This window comes from Miscanthus floridulus, chromosome 7 (assembly GCF_019320115.1).
Source record: "Miscanthus floridulus cultivar M001 chromosome 7, ASM1932011v1, whole genome shotgun sequence".
In the NCBI taxonomy this organism is placed as follows: Eukaryota; Viridiplantae; Streptophyta; class Magnoliopsida; order Poales; family Poaceae; genus Miscanthus; species Miscanthus floridulus.
The window spans coordinates 20,933,673-20,952,268 of NC_089586.1; the positions used below are offsets into that span (position 1 = coordinate 20,933,673).

At 44.4% G+C, this 18,596-nt stretch overlaps 4 protein-coding genes across 5 annotated transcripts; 1 reads left to right on the forward strand and 3 right to left on the reverse strand.

Annotated features, from left to right (window-relative positions):
• Positions 1 to 1,101: 1,101 nt before the first annotated feature.
• On the reverse strand, positions 1,102 to 3,206 carry LOC136462771 (uncharacterized). Its single transcript, XM_066461821.1, has 4 exons — positions 2,945 to 3,206; positions 2,779 to 2,871; positions 1,605 to 1,768; positions 1,102 to 1,428 (listed from the first exon to the last, which is right to left on the reverse strand). The coding sequence occupies exons 1-4, from the start codon at positions 3,102 to 3,104 to the stop codon at positions 1,363 to 1,365; spliced, it is 483 nt and encodes a 160-aa protein (XP_066317918.1). The 5' UTR covers positions 3,105 to 3,206; the 3' UTR covers positions 1,102 to 1,362.
• LOC136462770 (uncharacterized) lies at positions 3,115 to 9,854 on the forward strand. Of its 2 annotated transcripts, none has more exons than XM_066461819.1 (4): positions 3,115 to 3,352; positions 3,482 to 3,614; positions 6,061 to 6,266; positions 9,081 to 9,854. In XM_066461819.1, the coding sequence occupies exons 1-4, from the start codon at positions 3,236 to 3,238 to the stop codon at positions 9,789 to 9,791; spliced, it is 1,167 nt and encodes a 388-aa protein (XP_066317916.1). In that variant the 5' UTR covers positions 3,115 to 3,235; the 3' UTR covers positions 9,792 to 9,854. The 2 variants fall into 2 exon arrangements, with proteins under 2 accessions (XP_066317916.1, XP_066317917.1); XM_066461820.1 differs by having other exon boundaries at positions 3,247 to 3,351; positions 3,478 to 3,614.
• An 892-nt stretch (positions 9,855 to 10,746) lies between these two features.
• Positions 10,747 to 14,145, reverse strand: LOC136462772 (uncharacterized). Its single transcript, XM_066461822.1, has 7 exons — positions 13,625 to 14,145; positions 13,330 to 13,389; positions 12,810 to 13,058; positions 12,572 to 12,648; positions 11,939 to 12,015; positions 11,730 to 11,862; positions 10,747 to 11,640 (listed from the first exon to the last, which is right to left on the reverse strand). Exons 1-7 carry the CDS (start codon positions 14,064 to 14,066, stop codon positions 11,473 to 11,475), a joined length of 1,206 nt encoding a protein of 401 aa, XP_066317919.1. The 5' UTR covers positions 14,067 to 14,145; the 3' UTR covers positions 10,747 to 11,472.
• A 3,172-nt stretch (positions 14,146 to 17,317) lies between these two features.
• LOC136462773 (large ribosomal subunit protein uL15y-like) lies at positions 17,318 to 18,037 on the reverse strand. Its single transcript, XM_066461823.1, has one exon. The coding sequence runs from the start codon at positions 17,972 to 17,974 to the stop codon at positions 17,534 to 17,536; it is 441 nt and encodes a 146-aa protein (XP_066317920.1). The 5' UTR covers positions 17,975 to 18,037; the 3' UTR covers positions 17,318 to 17,533.
• Positions 18,038 to 18,596: the final 559 nt, after the last annotated feature.

Consider the following 18,596-nt stretch of genomic DNA (forward strand, 5'->3'; position numbering starts at 1 on the left):
TGAGCGTACATCATGTGGACATTCTCATGAAGAATGGCATTGTCCATCTCCAGGTCTTCTACGTAGAACTCCAACTCATGGATGCGTTCGTTGGCCGCATCCTCTCGTGTCCAGGCTTCATTCCGCAACTCGGTGTTCATGGTGATGTACCTTCGCATTTCCGCCAGCTCCTCTTGATCTTTGGCATGAGCTCGACGAAGAGTGTTGAGCTCCATGGTAAGGTTCATCGTGATAAGGATGGGAGTTGCTCATTCCGAGGTCTATTGGCTACACCATATGGATCTAAAGGTATGTTCGATATCTATTAAAAGAACTGAAAGAAAACTATTGCATTTCATCATTAATGACAATTTGACAACACTGTGATTCTGCTTATACAGTATATGAGACAACAAGAACTGGACCGTACTCTTTTGACGACATGGTTGAGATGGGCAAAGATGCTGGTCATGAGCTGATGGCAAAGGCTGGGCCTGGGTTCTATGGTTGCTTGCAATGGAAAGAATGAGTGACGATGTGCAATTTCAGTTGCCACTCTTTTGGTTAGAAACAGGGGGTCCATAGTAGAGTGTTGAGAGGTTTGTTTTTGTTTCTTCTTTCTCCTAGTTCTTGCTAGAGCCTTGTACTCATACTGAGCAGCCCCATTCAAATATGTATCTCCTGTTATTCTAGCACTCTGGGTTAGACCCTGAACGTCCACTGTTTTGCAATTAGCCTTGCCCTATACCATGCATGATGATTAATTGCGCATCATGCGTGTAAGATTCGGTATTCCTATGGGAAAATTAGCCCGCCGATTGATTCTCTGATGAGTCTGATGAATCCCACAAGGCCCAACAGACCATTGTACGATCTAACTACCAAGCTGAGGTTTTCTAATAAGACTCAATCTGTCAGTGGTAGAGGCGCTTCCATTGTAATTCCAATGTGTCAGTGCTACTCAGGCCGTGATAGAGTTGATTAAAACTACGGTGAAATGCATCGGCGCATGCTTATTTGACATTATTGCCCGCAACAAATCTGATTCTTCAATGTTTTTAAAAAGAATTATGATTCTTTGATTTTTTTTTCTGCAATCACATTAAGGCAAGATAGACACAATGTCACAAAGGCAACACTGGCACTCTGTCACAACATTAGAGATAACTGATACAGGTCCCAACCTAAATTACCCAAGCATTCTCAGATGCTACTGAAGCATCTTTACCCTAAAGCCTAAACATTACCTAGTGGATGTGTTCAAACAATGTGCTGTTTGTTACAGGAAGATATCTTGTCGGGATGGTTCACTAAATCGAAATTGCACTGAGTAGATTTTTTTCACCGTGCCCCAGCTACAATCATAATCGTCATACAATGGATCTAGTTGTCCTGATTCTGCATTGCTGACATGTTAGCCAGGTCTTCAGCAGTCACTGGTTTGTGCATCTGTACAAACAGGAAAGCCAAAATTAAGATCATGTCTGTCAGTCTATGTGATGACATTTCTGCTGCTTCAATGATTATAATTTTTATGACCCACTGCATATAGCTAACCACAGGAAGTAGAGACGATCAAAATGGATTTACATAATTGGACAAGAAACAGATCGATATATACTCACCGCATTAGCAACAGTTAACCAATGAAAGCACCTTGGGAGGGAATCCTCTGCTGATGGCGTGGTATCATGATTCCAGTAGGTTATGTTCTGGAACTCAGCCCGGGATACAAAATTGCTAACTTCAACATCTGAATTCTGTCCAGGCCTCTTCTCCAATACATAACCTTCAGAGAATATTAAAAGCATCATAAACACGGTCAAACTGCAGGACTTCCTTGAATTCACAGTTTCTATTGAAGATCCAGAATGGCAGATTGTTACCACTGATACCCACCTATCATCTCCACACATCTAGAATTCTAGATGTACATGCAAACTTAGCATCCCAAGACAATTTAACATTTGTTATTTGTACTAAGAAGGCCGATGGTGCAGTGGTGAGAGCTGTCTCACTGAGTCACCAGGTCACGGGTTCAAAGCAACCTCTCCGTAGATTTTGCGGGGGGAAGGCTTGCCTCGGGTTTGCCCTTCCCCAGACCCCACTCATGTGGGAGCCTCCAGCACTGAGTCTGCCCTTTATTTACTAAGAAGGCCGATGACCATATTTCAGATAAAAAAAGGAATCACACCACCATTCAATGATCACTTCTGCAGTCAAACTCAAACTGAAACTTCAGGATTTTTGCACATGGCTTCCTTACTTCATAGTTTTTATACTTGTTAGCATGCATTTGAATCATCAATTAATTCTTATTAGAACACGTTATTTGAAGGTACCTTTTTTAGGACTGCTAGAAGATCAATGTTTGCACATAAAGTTCCAGTTTTTATCAGCGCCACACACAATTCCTCCAGTCACCTTAAAGGCGCGCAAGCAGTTTGGAGAGAATGTCGAATTTAGGTGCATCTAGTTGCAGTTACACTGATTCTACACAGCTTCACTATCATTCAGACCATAAATCAATGTACATTGCTATGAATCAATGAAGAAGAAGAAGAAAAAAAATAACATTTCCCACTCCAAAGCTCCCAAACTGATGATAAATTCACAAATCTTGTAGGCTTGTACAAGCGCATGAGCGGTGGCTTTTGGGTGTTGGCTGGCTCTATGGCCGATGTTTGAGTTGGTCCTATGACCGGGTTTTTTTTTTTGGCACCATGGGTGCCTGTACATGAAACTCTATTTCATTCATAATTGAGCTCCTGCCTTTACTTTTTTTTTAAAAAATGTCACCTCGGTAGCCATCCGGGAGAGTTAGGGTAGCCCCCTGCAGCTTTCTTCCGCGGAAGAAGGCCTCTTCCACCTTCACCCCCTCCACCGCCACACCTGTCAGGAGGCCATTCCTCAACCAAATGAGCGGGAAAAAGGAAACGAGGGATTTGAGTCGGGGGGAACGGACCTGTGGCCCTAGGCTTGAAGTAGTCGGATACGGGGGCGCCGCCGTTCTGCCTGATGCCACAGGGCAGGAGGTGCGCCCCGCCGAGGCTCGCAGCCACTGGGGAGAGGTCGACGGTGGCCGTGACTCCGGCGGCGGGTGCCGGAGGGGTCGCCGGCTCCATGTTGGGCTCACGTCCGTGGAATTTTCGCACCCCACGAGCGACCACAGGAAGAAAAACGGGAAGGAAATTGAGAGACAGGCCATGGGCTTGCTGTGTCTAGTCCAGTCAGCCCACCACTGACCCCCTTTCGAATGTGCTGGTTGTCGAGTTCGAGTCCAACCGGCGTCCTCTTCGATTTCCTCCACCGCATCTTCTGCGCTTCCACCGCGATCGCTAGGGCGCGATCAACATCCACAATTCTGCGATTGGTAACAACATCCGACTCCTTGCGCATCTGCTCGAATCGATGTGGATCTGAGATTTTCTCTCTCTCGTTTCTCGAATCGATGTTTTCTTGAGATTTCTTCCCTCTCGTGCCTTTTTGTGTTATGCCGTAGGGTTGTCTCGATCTCATGGCTGTCAACCTAATCACGGAGGGAAGGGCGGTGCAACTGCCAACGGAGGAGCCTTACTGGGAGAATTGGGATTCGATGGTAATTGAGGTGGATGAACACAACAGGGCCGCGTTTGGTATGCACCCGACTTCCGCTTCAATTTCATAATAGGAGCGTAACACAGCTTTATTCGGTCTGATCCCCTCACCGTTATCAGATTGTTGCAAAAACAGTTTTGCTATCCAGCGTGTAATCAGGTCTTTGTTTCGGTTTGGTCAAAAGTAGGCGGTTTGGCCCGACTTGCTCCTCAGCACCTCCATTGGAGGCACAGACTGAGGGCATAGTTAAGTTTCGAAGTGGATCTCTTTAAGTTACGGTCACCGTAATCACTTATTTACAACATGTTCGACAAAACTCAGTGCAATTGGCTAGCATCATTTTGATCAACAGAAATAATACACATGTATGATTCTTGCTTCAGTAAATTAAAAGACTAGACTGTATGGCATATATAAGTAAAAACATCATTCTCAGACAGCACAACTATTCAAGTGATTTTAGCACATGTGATCTGGTAACCTTACCTTATGTGCTCAACTCCAAATTTTAGATTATACACACAATAGCACCATGCTACAGTTTGCAATTTGTACCAACTTATGTCGTCATTCACAAGTTATCAACCATTGCCTCTTCCAGTAAACTGTCACTCAATAGGGTTCTTTTTGACACAGTGATGAGTTGAGGGGGCACAGCACGATAGATGATCAACAACCTTTAGTGCGTATAGTAGAATCAGCTAGAAGTCCCAGGGTTCCAAGAGGACTACTTCTAATGTGAACACAGTGTTGTGCTTGTGAGATTGATTGAATTGGTGGTTTGAAAGTGAGCTTGTGAGTAGTGAGTACCTGATTTCAACATTAGAAATTTGGTTATCGCTACCATATATGAATTGGTGGTTTGAAAGTGAGCTTGTGAGTAGTGAATTGGTGGCTATCATTTTTTCGTGAAATTTTTGTATTTTGGTCCCTTTTGAAAATATTTTTTACAAAAAGACCTATGCCAAAACATTTGCTGAAAATAGACCATTTTTAGGCGTCTTAGAACATGACGCCAAGGTATGAGGGTCGGCGTCGACTGACATGACGCCGAGGTCTTGCCACGTCATGGACGACCCCGGTCGACGGCGACACGGTGGCGCATGGGGCCCACTACGTCGGCGTCGTGTCAGCCAACGCCACAGGCCTAAATTTGGCGCTATGGGGAGTCACGCCGAGCTATTGCCACCATCCGGCGCGCGACCCAGGCGGCCCAACAACACTTCGTGGCCCAATAGCTCAGCGTGCGATCAGATGACGCCGAGACGCTAACCTCGGCGCGGCCCGACTCAACGCCAAGGTTCGGTCAGAACCCCACCCCACGCATCACGATTCATGAGATCAGAGAAGTATGCATGCAGCTCGATCGGTTTCATTCCACTAGTGATGGAGACATGGCATGTTCGTCTGCGGGTGCCGGGAGACCATTCAGAGCGGCAGAGACGATGCTACCGGAGGTAGTGCATGCCCGCTGCCTAGCCTGTTGCGGGATTGCAGCAAGCCGAGGTAACGTCTCGGCGTCATAGGTCATGGCGCCGACCTCTAAATTTAACCTAACACCCTAGTTTTACCGTGAGATGGATATATAAAATACACCCTAGTTTTACCGTGAGATGGATATATAAAATGATAGCCACCAGTTAAATTTAATGGTCGGCGCCATGACCTATGGCGCCGAGACGTTACCTCGGCTTGCCGCAATCCCGCAACAGGCTAGGCAACGAGCATGCACTACCTCCGGTAGCATCGTCTCTGCCACTCTGAATGGTCTCCCGGCACCCGCAGACGAACATGCCATGTCTCCATCACTAGTGGAATGAAACCGATCGAGCTGCATACATGCTTTCTCTGATCTCATGAATCGTGATGCGTGGGGTGGGGTTCTGATTGAACCTCGGCGTTGAGTCGGGCCACGCCGAGGTTAGCGTCTCGGCGTCATCTGATCGCACGCCGAGCTATTGGGCCACGAAGCGTTGTTGGGCCGCCTGTGCCAATAGCTCGGCGTGACTCCCCACAGCGCCGAATTTAGGCCTGTGGCGTTGGCTGACACGACGCCGACGTAGTGGGCCCCATGCGCCACCGTGTCGTCGTCGACCGGGGTCGTCCGTGACGTGGCAAGACCTCGGCGTCATTAGAGAGCTTAATGCCAAACTCCCCAAAGAGCAGCAATTATTATTATATTATAATTATTATTATATATACGTCTAGATCTTTTAGTACATGCATGGTAAGATTCTTATTTCCTTTGACTTATAATTGTTGATTGAGATTTTATAGAAATAATAACCATATCAATCTCATCTATGTATCAAATACCTATAAGTGTCATACAAGATAACATCTCAATGACAAGAGACATATATTTTTTTCTCCCCGTTGCAACGCACGGGCATATTTCCTAGTATGTATAATTTGGTACTCGTTACATTGCTCTGTATTATTAATATAAAAGATATATGTTTCTGACTCATTTTTCATCAATAGCCAGTTGGGGATGCAAGCATTTTGCTGGTCCGGAACCAGGAGAAAAGTACAAAGCTTCAACTATGCTGCAGGTTTTTTGTCTGAGATTTGCTACAGATATTCTAATGGGTGGACCAATGGAAGTTTATGGTTTTGTGGCAGTAAGAGATGATGTGAATTTGAGGAATTACATCTTCAATCTCCCGAGAGAAGAAGCTGTTACCTTGGTTAGTACTCAAATGCGCATTTCATATTTCCATGAGTGTTTTGCAAATCTAGCATGTATACCTCTAAGTATTCTTTTAATTGTTTTTACACCTTCACCTTCCAATTGGATGCTCTATTTGAATTTGATTTTGATCAATATCTGAATTTAGCCTCCATCATGTCACAATGGGGGGGGGGGGGGGGGGGGGGGGGGGGGATATGGTTGTGGAAATGGGACGAGCTTTTATTTCTAGATAGGAGCGGTTAAGGATATAAGAACTGTTTTGCTGTTTATATATAATTTTTCATATAAAAAATGGGACGCGTTTTTATTTCTAGATAGGAGTGGTTAAGGCATGTGTAGTTAATCTTGGGAGGCAATTTGCAATATAGGTCTATGCTTGTGCGATGCCATACACAATTAGACTCCCTACAACCAACTTACAGAACTGAAATGACTTAAATTCCTAGAACTTTTTCTGGTGCTACTTCTTAGCCTACTTGCACCTTGCAGGAATCTAATCCCACTTTCTTACCGTACTATGAATTTGTATGCACACCAGTAACACCACCATGGGATGGCAATGTCCCTCCTGAGCATCTTTGTCCCATCGTCCTTCTCAGCCTCCTTCCAGTGTTCGTACCCATTTCTCCTGCACCATCGACGTGCGTTGTATCAAACATAGCACAAATCAATCACCAATGACACAAGCAAGCAGGCTCCCCTGCCCACCCCCCTCAAGGGTATGGTGGCCATTATCATCCACTGCAAGGCAATGGCACCCTCCAATTGTTGCTTGTTCCATCAGCAACACAACCAATTCTTGACCTTTAGTAGGAACAAAAGCCACCTGGACAATCTTGACTTTGGCAAGGATGCTGAGGGTGTCACGCTGGTTTGAGCCCCCACCCCCCAACACACACACACACACAACTATCAACCTTTTTTCTTTTTTGAAAGAAAAACCCAACTGTCAACTGGGTCAGCCCACGAAACACATGTTTCTAAATCGAAAAGGACAAAAAAAAAAATGAGTTGCATTTGTATCTAGAGGCCTTCCATTTAGAATCACGTAAACAAAATAGTGAATCCTGATGCCACGGCATCACCTTTGACTGCTCCTCATAATGCTCTGCTTGTTTCCCATGCCACTGCTCACTGATTCATTGGTTGTACCACTTGCCAGGCTCATAGTGCCCTTTCACTAAGTTACATAAAAGATAATTGGGTCAGAACAGGAGCAAACTGCCATACCAACTGTTCAGGGTTTAGACAAAACATAAATACGTTAATTAATATTTCTAACAAGCAAATTGGGTCACAGCAGGAGAAAAATACTGAATGAAAAGTTCATACTTACCAGACTCATTTGATCCTAAAAAGAAGTATCAATGAGATGAAATAGACCGATCCAAGGAGCACTAGGGCTACTGGGACAGTAAACATGCAGGATCAGAAGCAGGAAAACACGAATGTAACATTAGATTTTTTCCTTTTCTGATCAAATTCAGCAACCAAAAAAGAAGGGCGCTTTCAGCGATACGGAGTAACAGATTCTATAATGTAGTATTCTTTTTTTTTAACGAAAATAATATAGTATTCTTGTTTTGGAGCCTGAAACTATAGGTTAAATCCTCAAATCTGCTTATAAAACGATAGAAACAAAAGACTGAAATGCTGGGGGAATGTAATCCCAACTTGTCGAGATATAGCCCATCAGTTTTGAACTGTGTTTGATGGCTAAACTGAATAATACTACCAGTAGATGTAAACTGTTTCAGGGGACATAAATCCGAAAAAGTTCTCATGCTCATAAAAATATACTGTAACAGAGAATATTGCAATAGAAGGGCGGGCCTGGTGCAAGCGGTAGTCTTACCGCCTGTGACCGGAAGGTCCCGGGTTCGAGTCGCGGTCTCCTCGCATTGCACAAGCGAGGGTAAGGCTTGCCACTGACACCCTTCCCTAGACCCCGCACAGAGCGGGAGCTCTCTGCACTAGGTACGCCCCCTTTTTTAGAGAAGATTTCAATAAATGGAGTTTTTTCTGGAATGGTACCTGTTATGTCGTCGTTGTTAAATATATATCTTTAAACGCAGTTTGCCCATTGCTCGGTGTGTTCATAATATTACTGGAAAACTGTTAACCTGACGGATCACCAAAGACGTTCATGTAAAGTTTAGATCTCGCACATACATGATATGGTGGAGGTTTCAGAAAATTGTGCTTCAACAATCTATTCTTTTCCCAGCACTAATCTAATAAATGAATGAACAAGTTTCAGATTAAAAAAAAGAATGGTCCTCTGGTCAGGAATGAACAAAGCCCATCAAATTTCTCATGCCTCATTTTACATGCATTAGTAAAACCAATTCTGCTGAACAGAATGATACTCTGGAGTCTGGACAGGTTTGAACAACCAAATTACTGAATGGAGTAATCTATAATATATTTTAGAGTTTAGACTACTTGATTTTATTTGCAAAAGGAAAAAATGGAATCTGATATGAATCTTAGAACGTGTACCATGCAATAAACGAACTAAAACCTGCTATGTGCAATTTAGAACTGCATGTGTGAGAGAGGGGGAGTGACCGAGTGAGGGAGGGGTTATGATGGAATCTGATATGAATCTTAGAACCTGCACCATGCAATTAACGAACTAAAACCTGCTATATGCAATTTAGGACTGCATGTGTGTCTGAGAGGGGGAGTGAGGGAGGGATTATGAGAAACAACCATACTCTTCCTTATTCTTGACTATGTATGTATGCTGTCCTGTACCTGGAGGAACATATAATGCTCATCCCTGTTATTTTGCTGTGGTGTGCAGGATTCCTCTGTGTTGCCATTGATTTCACCCGTTCGTGGCATGTCTGTGTGGAACAATGCATTGGTTGAAATCAATTTGAAGGCCAAGAAAAACGAAAAATCTGATGATCTTATTCTTATTGATTCATGCATTGAGTTTAGATGGAATAGGATCATTCGTGACAAGAAGCTCAAGTCTAGAATTGATGGCCCATTTGGTGCATTTGAAATGGAGTACATGTTTATCAAGCATGGGATAGAAGCTGTTGTTGAAGTTGACATTCATTTGGAATTGATTGGTGACCATGTCCTGATTGTTGCTCGCAGCACCGGGTTTAAGCAGGAGGTGATAATATACGATGATGTTGTGAAGGAAGAGACGAGGAAGATTTCAGCTGTTATTGTTGCTTCTCATGGCGGGAGTTTACATTTTGGTTTCCTAGCAACAGGGATCCGTGCTAGTGCTGACTTCATCAAATTCCAAGTGAAGAAGTCTGGAAGCCACGAAGGGTATCTGTTCATCTTGAAAGAGCCACAGTCGGCCATGCTAAATTATGAACCTCATGATATCTTGGTAGTTGACAGTTGTTTGCCTCGAGAAAGTCTACAGCTTCCCCAGAAAAAGGGAAGGATTCTTGCATTGCGAAGGAGTGCCAATGATCCTGGAGTAATTAGAGTCCCTTTTAAGGTCACATTTTCAACAATGGGATATTATAACAATGGAATGTTATGAGTAGTTAGATATATCATTCTGTACTTACGTTCCTCTCTTTTCAAGAATAGGAAAAGATTAAGATGTTTGAGATGTTAATGTTAAATTATTGTGGTAATGACGTTCCTTCCAAAAAAATCAGCACCAACTTGACATCTTATCAGATATTTGTTGCTAGCTTTTGGTGTTTGTCAATTGTCATCCGTTCACACTGGTATTTTACTATTTTTAAATTCTTTTTGAAAAGAACAATCTAGGTTGATACTCGATAGATTTATGCAAGAAAAGGGTACGTTGTTATCCTTACGAGGTATATTTTATTTGTTATTAAGATAATGCTTTGACTGGCAATAACACTAATATGTATTTTTTTAATACCAATCTAGTAAATTTTGTGTCTAATTAATTAAAGGGCTAAATTGTCTCGTAGCATTCTCAATAGCGGGTTTGCAAACGTACCATCCTCAGTGCCCAAATTACTATTTTAGCTTGCCAAATAAAAGACCACGTAGATATACATACCTTACATTTTTTCTCCAATGTAACGTTATTAAAGTATGAATGCATACATAGTGAGTTGGTAAGGTGAAAGAGTGTCTTGTTCCAAAAGGACAAGTCAATCATTTTCACCCTATGTGTCAATGGACATGTCCCTTTGATGTCATGTTAATTGTCTAAGATCGTTGCTAATACTAGTTGCCAACTATTTAAAGAGGCATCCGTTTGACAACACTTCTCCTTGATTGAATATTTCTTGAGATGCTTGTGGGAAAAATCTGAGAAATGTACAGGTTTGCCATTTAAACTCCTAAACCCAGTGAGAAAAATAAGGAGAAAATGGTATGACATATGGGTACCCATTTGGAAAGAAAAAAAACCATAAGTACGTTTAAAGAACAGAGGTGTAATTTGTAATTCACTATATCTTTGGTACCTCATATGAAACCCCTATGGGAAAAACTGAAGATACGATATATAATATCAAAACTCCTCCAAAACCTTTATATAATGCTACGTTGTTATGTTCTTAAACTCCTATAAAACCCAATAAAAATCAGGAAAAAAAATTATACAACATAATATGATTTAGGAAGGATATAAACATGCTTTTGGAGTTGCTCTATGACCAAGACAACCAGAGCATCAAACCCCTTCCAAAGTGTTTGGCTCCAGGCTTGCAAGCCAGGTCTGCCAGGAGTAGCCCATTGAAGGTGGTCAATAGTCATCCATTCCTGTGCACTGAGGGCACATGTATAATGTGCTCCATTGTTTGGCCCTGTTCGCTTGTCTTATGAGCCGTACTATTTCATCGAACAAACAATGTTTTTCTCTTACAATAAATCAGCAAACAGTACTTTCAGCCATGGCTTTTCAGCAAAGCGAACAGGGCCTTTATCTCTATGCCTACCTGTTTACATACTCATCAATAGTTCAATTAACTTTTTGAGTTCCTTGGAATCTCCGACAAATGCATCAGCAGATTTAGTCCGTCCATCATATGCTCAGGTCTCCACTATTCACTTCAGGATCGCTCGCCTTCCTTTCAAAAGCGTCATTCCTGTTCCAATACACACTATGACACTAACCCTTTGTGCTTTACCTTTCCAAAAAAAAAAAAAAACTCTGCAAATTATGAAAGCCCTTCTCTGCATCTTGTGAAAGGTGCCAAGGAAGCTTGATTGGCAGGAACACATGTAAAGGATTAATGGTCGTATTTTCTGTCAGAGGCGATGGCTTCTTCTATCCTTCTGATTACAATGCTGAGACTATGCCCGTCTTCCAGTGCTTTGACTGCAGCTCTATGAGCTTTCTTGTGCCACTTCAGGAGGTTATAAGATTGCATGACTGACCAACGAGCTCGGTTTGCCATCTGATAAGCAGTGGAGAAACACTGATGAATCATAAAGGTCTATTCAGAAATAAGTAAGACATACAAGATAACAGCAAAATAGTATGAACCTGTGCAACAGAAAGCGGTGGGTTCAGTAGAATGCACAAACTCCTGAATAAGTTCTCGTCATTTTCTCCACCTTCTGCCTCCCCATAAACAAGTGCTTCAGCAGCAATTCCGGCAAACAGAATCATGCAGTACCTGCCAATTTCGAAAAGTCAACTGATGTCCGAGAATTCCAATTGCCAACATTCAGATAAACAAGTAGTTTATGTACCTGTCAAATGTAGTACTTGATAGATGACCCTCGGCTAGTTCTTTTTCCATCTTTCCATCCCAGAACTGAGTCCCTGCCTGCAGAGGTACTGAAGCACCCATGAGAGTTCTATAACATGTGGGATATATATAAAGGGCATGAGGTGATAAAACCAAAATGGGAATGGCACGATAGCTGAGCCTGAGATCCTCCAGAAGAAAAAGGAATGCAACACATCTACAAGTGTATATAATGCAAAGCCAGAAAATCTAATAATCAACTACAAGTGTAATACGGTGAGCCAAGAAAAAAAACAGATGTGATCATGTGACCTCAAATCTCATGAGAACTTAACTACCTTAAGGATAATATCAAACCTAAAAAATATACAACATCATTCGTCACATTTTGAGAGAGAGAGAGAGAGCAGTTTGGATACACAACAATACCAATGATAATGTATAGTTGTCTGAACATTGATAACAAATCTTGCAGAACAGAAAAGATCTTGTGCAAAAAATCCATGTTAAGGCCTAGCCCTCAAAAAGTGTGGTGAAGTTTTGAAGGGACAGAAATTACACTGCCTCATTGGATAATAGACAACCAAGCGCAACAGATAGATAGCCACAGTATCAAAACTAACAATAGTTGTACCTGGCCCTGGATGCCCATTCGCAATGCCACAAATGGATCCAAAATGACTCCTCGTACCGGGCAGCCCATTAGATAGGCTATAAATAAGTGCAAAGTAAGAACATTACTCAAGTAGAATCTCAGAAATCAGATAAATTACAAATTACATACCGGAGAAGTTAAAGCGAAAACTATTCTCATAAAACGGGAGCCAATGAATAATGTGAGAGCAAAAAGGTAGGAAAAGGTAAATCCATACCGGTAAGAAGATGGCCTGCTTCGTGTACAAGGATCCGACGTTTATATGGAGGCCAGAAACATGAGATTTGAGCGAGACAAGTACCACCAAGAAACAATGCATCGGCTGTTGCTAATCCCAATACAGCACCCAATTTAGGCCGTAGATCAACCCCTTGTGTTAGTAGAAAGGATACACCTCCAAGAAATCCAACGAGCACATACGGAGAACTTCCAGAAAGACCCCATTTCTTTGGCGCAAGTTTTTCAGCTGAAGAAATTAATAAATTAAAAAATATATACGTTTATGCCATAGTGGTAATAGATCACAATAGATGAGCTAAAGTTCCTTTGAAACAGCTCTGTCAGCTTGTTTTGCTAAAGAATGTTGCAGTAGAGTTTTCACGTTTTAGATTAATAAAAGAAAAAAGTGCTGCCTGAACTTCCTGCTATGTAGTAACTGGAAACCACTGCAATTTTTTAGTGTAGAATATCACAGCACAGTGGAAGAGAGGGGACAGGGACACTGTCTCTATCCTCACCTTCCAAACCAGTCATCTCCTTCAAAACCGTTGGTGTCACTTCTCTCGGCCCTTCCAGAACTGTAGAAAAAGGAATACATATATACAGTCAATCTGAAAGGCAGTTAAATGATAAACTTGAAGACAAGTTCAAATGGCGAGGCGTCATAGTAAATGACTATATCAATCAAATCAGCACATGCCAAGTTCTACAACCCCATTTCACAAACAGCTTAGAAGCTGAACGTATTAATTCGGTGCCATGTCGAAATCGTGAAAGGCATTTCGCAACTGCGTTCCCAAAATCCCAACTCACCGATGTTCTTGCACTTGCCGAAGCCAGCGAGGACCCCGCGGTCGACGAGAAACTGGTATGCCCGGCCGACGAGGCGCATGTCGTCGGCGTCGATGCAGGCGTCGAGCACCTCCCAGTCACGCCCCGGCGGCACGGGGACCGCGACCTGCACCGCCGCAGTCCCCGGCGCTGCCACAGCCGCGGGCTCCACGGACTGCAGGAAGCGGAGCGCGCGGGGGAGGTCCTTCCTCCTGACGGCGTCCTCGAACTCCCGCCACTCCTTGACGGCGCCCGCGTCGTCCTCGAACTCGCGCCACTCCTTGACAGAGCCCGCCCGCAGGCGGGGCCAAGCGCGGCGCCGGAGCGTGCACGGTGTGCGGAGGAAGCGGTCGGGGAAGGAGGTCGAGGCGGAGGCGGAGGCGGTAGCGAGGGGTAAGTTGGATGAGGCCGTTGGCGTCGCCATTGGTCCGGGTCGCGGAGGTGAGCAAGGGGTGGTGGAGTGGTTCTGGTCGTCGTGGCGTCGTCCGCGGCCGGCCACTGCCGGCGAGGGACGTCACATGAGCCGGACCTTGCTGGGCCTGTGGTTCGAGTATTTTGGGCCGGGCTTATTTCGTGTCCAGCTCGGGCCGAACGTTTTAATTCGAATGTTTGTCCGTCGAATATTTTGCGAAAATTCATCGGCTGTGGTCGTAAAATTAATTAAGATTTACAAAGAAAGGGACCAAATTATAAGTGCGTGCATACATTACGTAACCTTAACTGCAGCACTCGTGTTAGTTTAATATAAGATTGTAAAAAAGTGACTTTTGCCACCTTCTGCTTGTGTGCTGTTCAAAGCGCGTAATCACGAAGTAGAAGCAATCAGTCAAAATCAGGCACGAGCCATCGTCTCCTTCCGGTCCTCTCTACTCTCGAGCTCGATTTCTCGATCTCAGGCAGCTAGCTACCCAGCTCCAACATGATGTCGCCGTCGGTCAGCCCTGGCGACAGTCCGACTCAGCAAGCGCGCAACGCCGGCGTCCTTCCGCCGCCGGCTCATGTGGCCCTCAAGATGGCCGCCGTCGTCGGCCATCTTGAGGAGAGCTCGGGTCAGCAGGGCTCCGACTCCGGCATCCGTGGTCCGCCTCCAGTCCAGGGGCGTCCAATGGATGCTGTGGGCGGCCGACGCGGTCCAGATCTGATTTTCCCAAACTTCGGCAGACGCCGTCCAGCCCAGGGTCGTCCAGGGGCCGCTCCTGCTGGCCACGGGTTGCCCGTACTCGTCGGGTTTTCTTTCCTAAGCTTCAACAGCGCCACGGCGACCTACCGCTCCTGGGGAGACACTGATACCGTCTTTTTCATTGTTTCCGCATCTTGCACCATGGTCGGCCTCTTCTTCAGCGTGAAGAAGCTCCTAGCAGCGGCGCAGCGCCACCAAAATCGAGGAGGAGAAACGATATGCGTTTGGATCTTAACCGTGGCGCTTGCGTCCGAATTTGTGTACCACACCACCGGGACCACTACTAAGCCCACGATGCACTTGACACTGCTGCTGTTGGCGATGCCTACAGCCATAGGAGCCTCTGTGTTTATCATCTTCCGGGACAGGTAAATCCGTAAATCTATGGCATAGAGATTGTTTCAGCTGCATTATATTACATCTATGAACTGATCTGCTAATCTGCTTCGTTATTCCTGGTTATGATGTTGATACACTGCTTCATTTTTAGAGTAGCCTAATCATAGCACGATTCACCTTACCTCTGCTAAGTTGGGAGTCCCTATTTATTAGTTTTATTACACATGTAGGTACTTGTAACACGAATTTACCTGTCTAGATATATCTATGAATTTGTTCCCGTGTAATAATGTACATAAGCCTCCCCAGGACACACAAATAACCAGATTTATACTGCGGTACTAGTTAGTTGTTACTCCCTCGTCAATGTTTAGTATCATAAATATTGTTGGTCTAGCTAGAAGAGAAAGAAAACTGAATGGAGAAAAATAATTAAGAATGAAGAAGTTTTAGGATATACTGTAGATTAGTAGGCCTAATGGACTAAAGTGCTGAAAATTAGGGGCCCTGTTTGGTCGCACGTCTTGCACGTGCCTAGGCCAGTAGGCCCAGCCCTTAATTAGAATGAACACAGGGAGGACCATTAGTGTTTAGTTACCTAGGACTTTGACTTTGTTAAGCCTTCTGTATTGAAACCTTCCTGCAAACATCAAATAAGAGCAGAACACCCCCTCCGTGCAATTTTTCCTTACAATAAGTATATCATATTGTGAAGAGTATACCTGGTCTCCTAAATCTCCTCCCCATTACATGTGTGGTTTAATTTCACCATAAGAAATACTACTATACTTGTTGGAGACCATGAAGCCCCCAGGACACTCCAATTTCATCTATTTATCTATTTCTTATCAACACTTAGTTTTTGTCCTTAGTCTTGTCACCTATTATTGCTCCTAGCTAGAGCAATGATTAAAAAAAAAACTGAACCATAGGAGAAGACTCCCCTATGTCTTTGAAATAAGAAGGTGCCAGCTTTCGAACCTGGGTTGATAGCTAGAGCAATGATCAATTAATCAAGTTTGCACACTGTTGTTTCCTCTAAAAACATTTTCACGCTGATGCTGGTTCGTTGGAGCTAGTTCGTGTTTAGGGTCTGTTTGATAGCAGACCCTAAAGCATATTTCTGTATTTTGAGCATTTGCCTGCAAACGATTCCATCTTGTTGAACGAGGTTTTCGAGCAAGCTGTTCAGAACAAGCACGAATGAGAAATTGAGACCGAACACGCAAAGCAACGAAGCACCATCATGCAAACAGTGGAACGATTCTCATGTAGCAGAGCCGAGAACCGTTTTCCGAACCAACAGAAGTTTCGTACATTCACACAAAAAGATAACAAATATCAACAAGCGCTTGCTGACAGCAGCTCAAAATCTCGTCCCTTGCAAAGTTGAAGAACTATGGATTCACAATTCCCAGCAATTGGTTTTCCTAAGAGCACAGCATATATAAAAGGCAGAATAGTCACAAATCTCACCACACGGCCAAAACAAAAACAAAAAAAAAGAACGCTTCCAGAGCAGACTGTCTCAAGCAATTGTCGGGCCTGGTGCAAGCGGTAGAGTCTTACGCCTGTGATTACGCCTGTGACCGGAAGGTACCGGGTTCGAGTCGCGGTCTCCTCGCATTGCCCAGGCGAGGGTAAGGCTTGCCACTGACACCCTTCCCCACACCCCGAGCGAGAGCTTTCTGCACTAGGTAAGCCCCTTTTTTTTCAGAGCAGACTGTCTAAGCTTAAGGTTCTTCTACCTAAAAAATACTTTGCACCATGATCATTACAAATCTGGTCAAGATCATAACATTAGCAACCCAGAGTCTACCACAAAGCAGAACACTAATGACACGTCATAGTGAATGTGCCTCACGCATGACCACAGCAGAATCAAATTCACCATCATAAACTAAGCGGCATCTTTTATCAAACAACCTATGGGAAACATAGTCAATTCACCACCATAAACTATCAAACAACCTATGGGAAACATAGCCAATTGCCATGCCACCCCTACCATACAATGCAAGACACCATGCACTGATAGAAAGAATCTCCTGTGAAGGCTACTAGAATAGGAGTCAAGACTTTGTTCTTTGAATCACAGTCCTACATTGTTGCATCAATCCCACACAATTAGCCGTATCAGAGAAATACCAAACATCTACCCATAAGAAATGCATGTATGATATAATCCAGATATATCAGTATCAACTACAAGGGCCGTATCGGAAATATTTGAAGGAATTGAACTCGCATTCGTTACCAAGTGCACAAAACCGGGGTCTCATATAAATCACAAGACACTGTCTCACAACACATGATCGGATGATCCACGAAAAATTCTTAGCACAGATAGGTTAAACAAGATGCAAAAAGACCTATGCGGTGAGCAGGACGGCGCCTCCAGCAGCCTTGATCTTCTTCTCGGCGACCTTGGAGATGAGCTTGGCCTTGACGACGATGGGCTTGGGCGGCAGCATCCCCTTGCCGAGCACCTTGAAGTAGCCGAACTGCGTCACGTCCACGAGCGGGGCCTTGTCCCCGCCGGCCGCCTCCGTGGCCTTGTCGGCGGGCACCATCGACCAGAGCCGCTCGACGTTGACCGAAGGGCAGTAGAACTTGTTGCGGAGCTTGTGGAAGTAGCGCATGCCCACCTTGCCGAAGTAGCCCGGGTGGTACTTGTCGAAGAGGATGCGGTGGTGGTGCATGCCTCCGGCGTTACCGCGACCTCCCGGGTGCTTCCGGTGCTTGCCGATGCGGCCGTGCCCCGCCGACACGTGCCCGCGCTTCTTCCGGTTCTTCTTCAGGCTCGTCGTCATCGCCGCCGCTCGCCGCTGGACGCCGCCGGTAGTTGGGGTTGGAGGGGAAGGAGTGGTGGGAGGAAACCCTTATCTTTCTTATGAGGTGAGCACGTGGCGTGACCGCCGTCGGATGGAGGTGTGGGGGATCTGGGACCGTTGGGTTTAATGGGCCATCGACGTTGCTTACTTCTAGGGTTTTGCTTTGGGCTACAATTGGGTTAATTTTGGGCTGAGCTTGTCTGATAGAATATCCTGGGCCGACGTAAGAGTGGGGGCTCGTCTCGCCTGGCCTCGGCAGCTAGCGGAAGCGAATTTCCCTAAAAAAAAAAAAAAAACTAGCGGAAGCGAATTTTCATCAGGACTTCGTCTAATCGTCTTTCGAACCAGAACAGCCAAAAAAAAAATAGCAGGAGTGTGGTACATCCGTACATGGCATTGATACTACTAGCCAATAGGGCTGTGTTTAGATCTAAAAACTTTTCCAAAAAGTAATACAGTGGCCATCATATCGAATCTTACAATACATGCATAGAGCATTAAATATAGACAAAAAAAAAAAAATTGATTATACAATTTGGTTGAAAATCGCGAGATGAACGTTTTGAGCCTAATTAGTCCATGATTGAACACTAATTGCCAA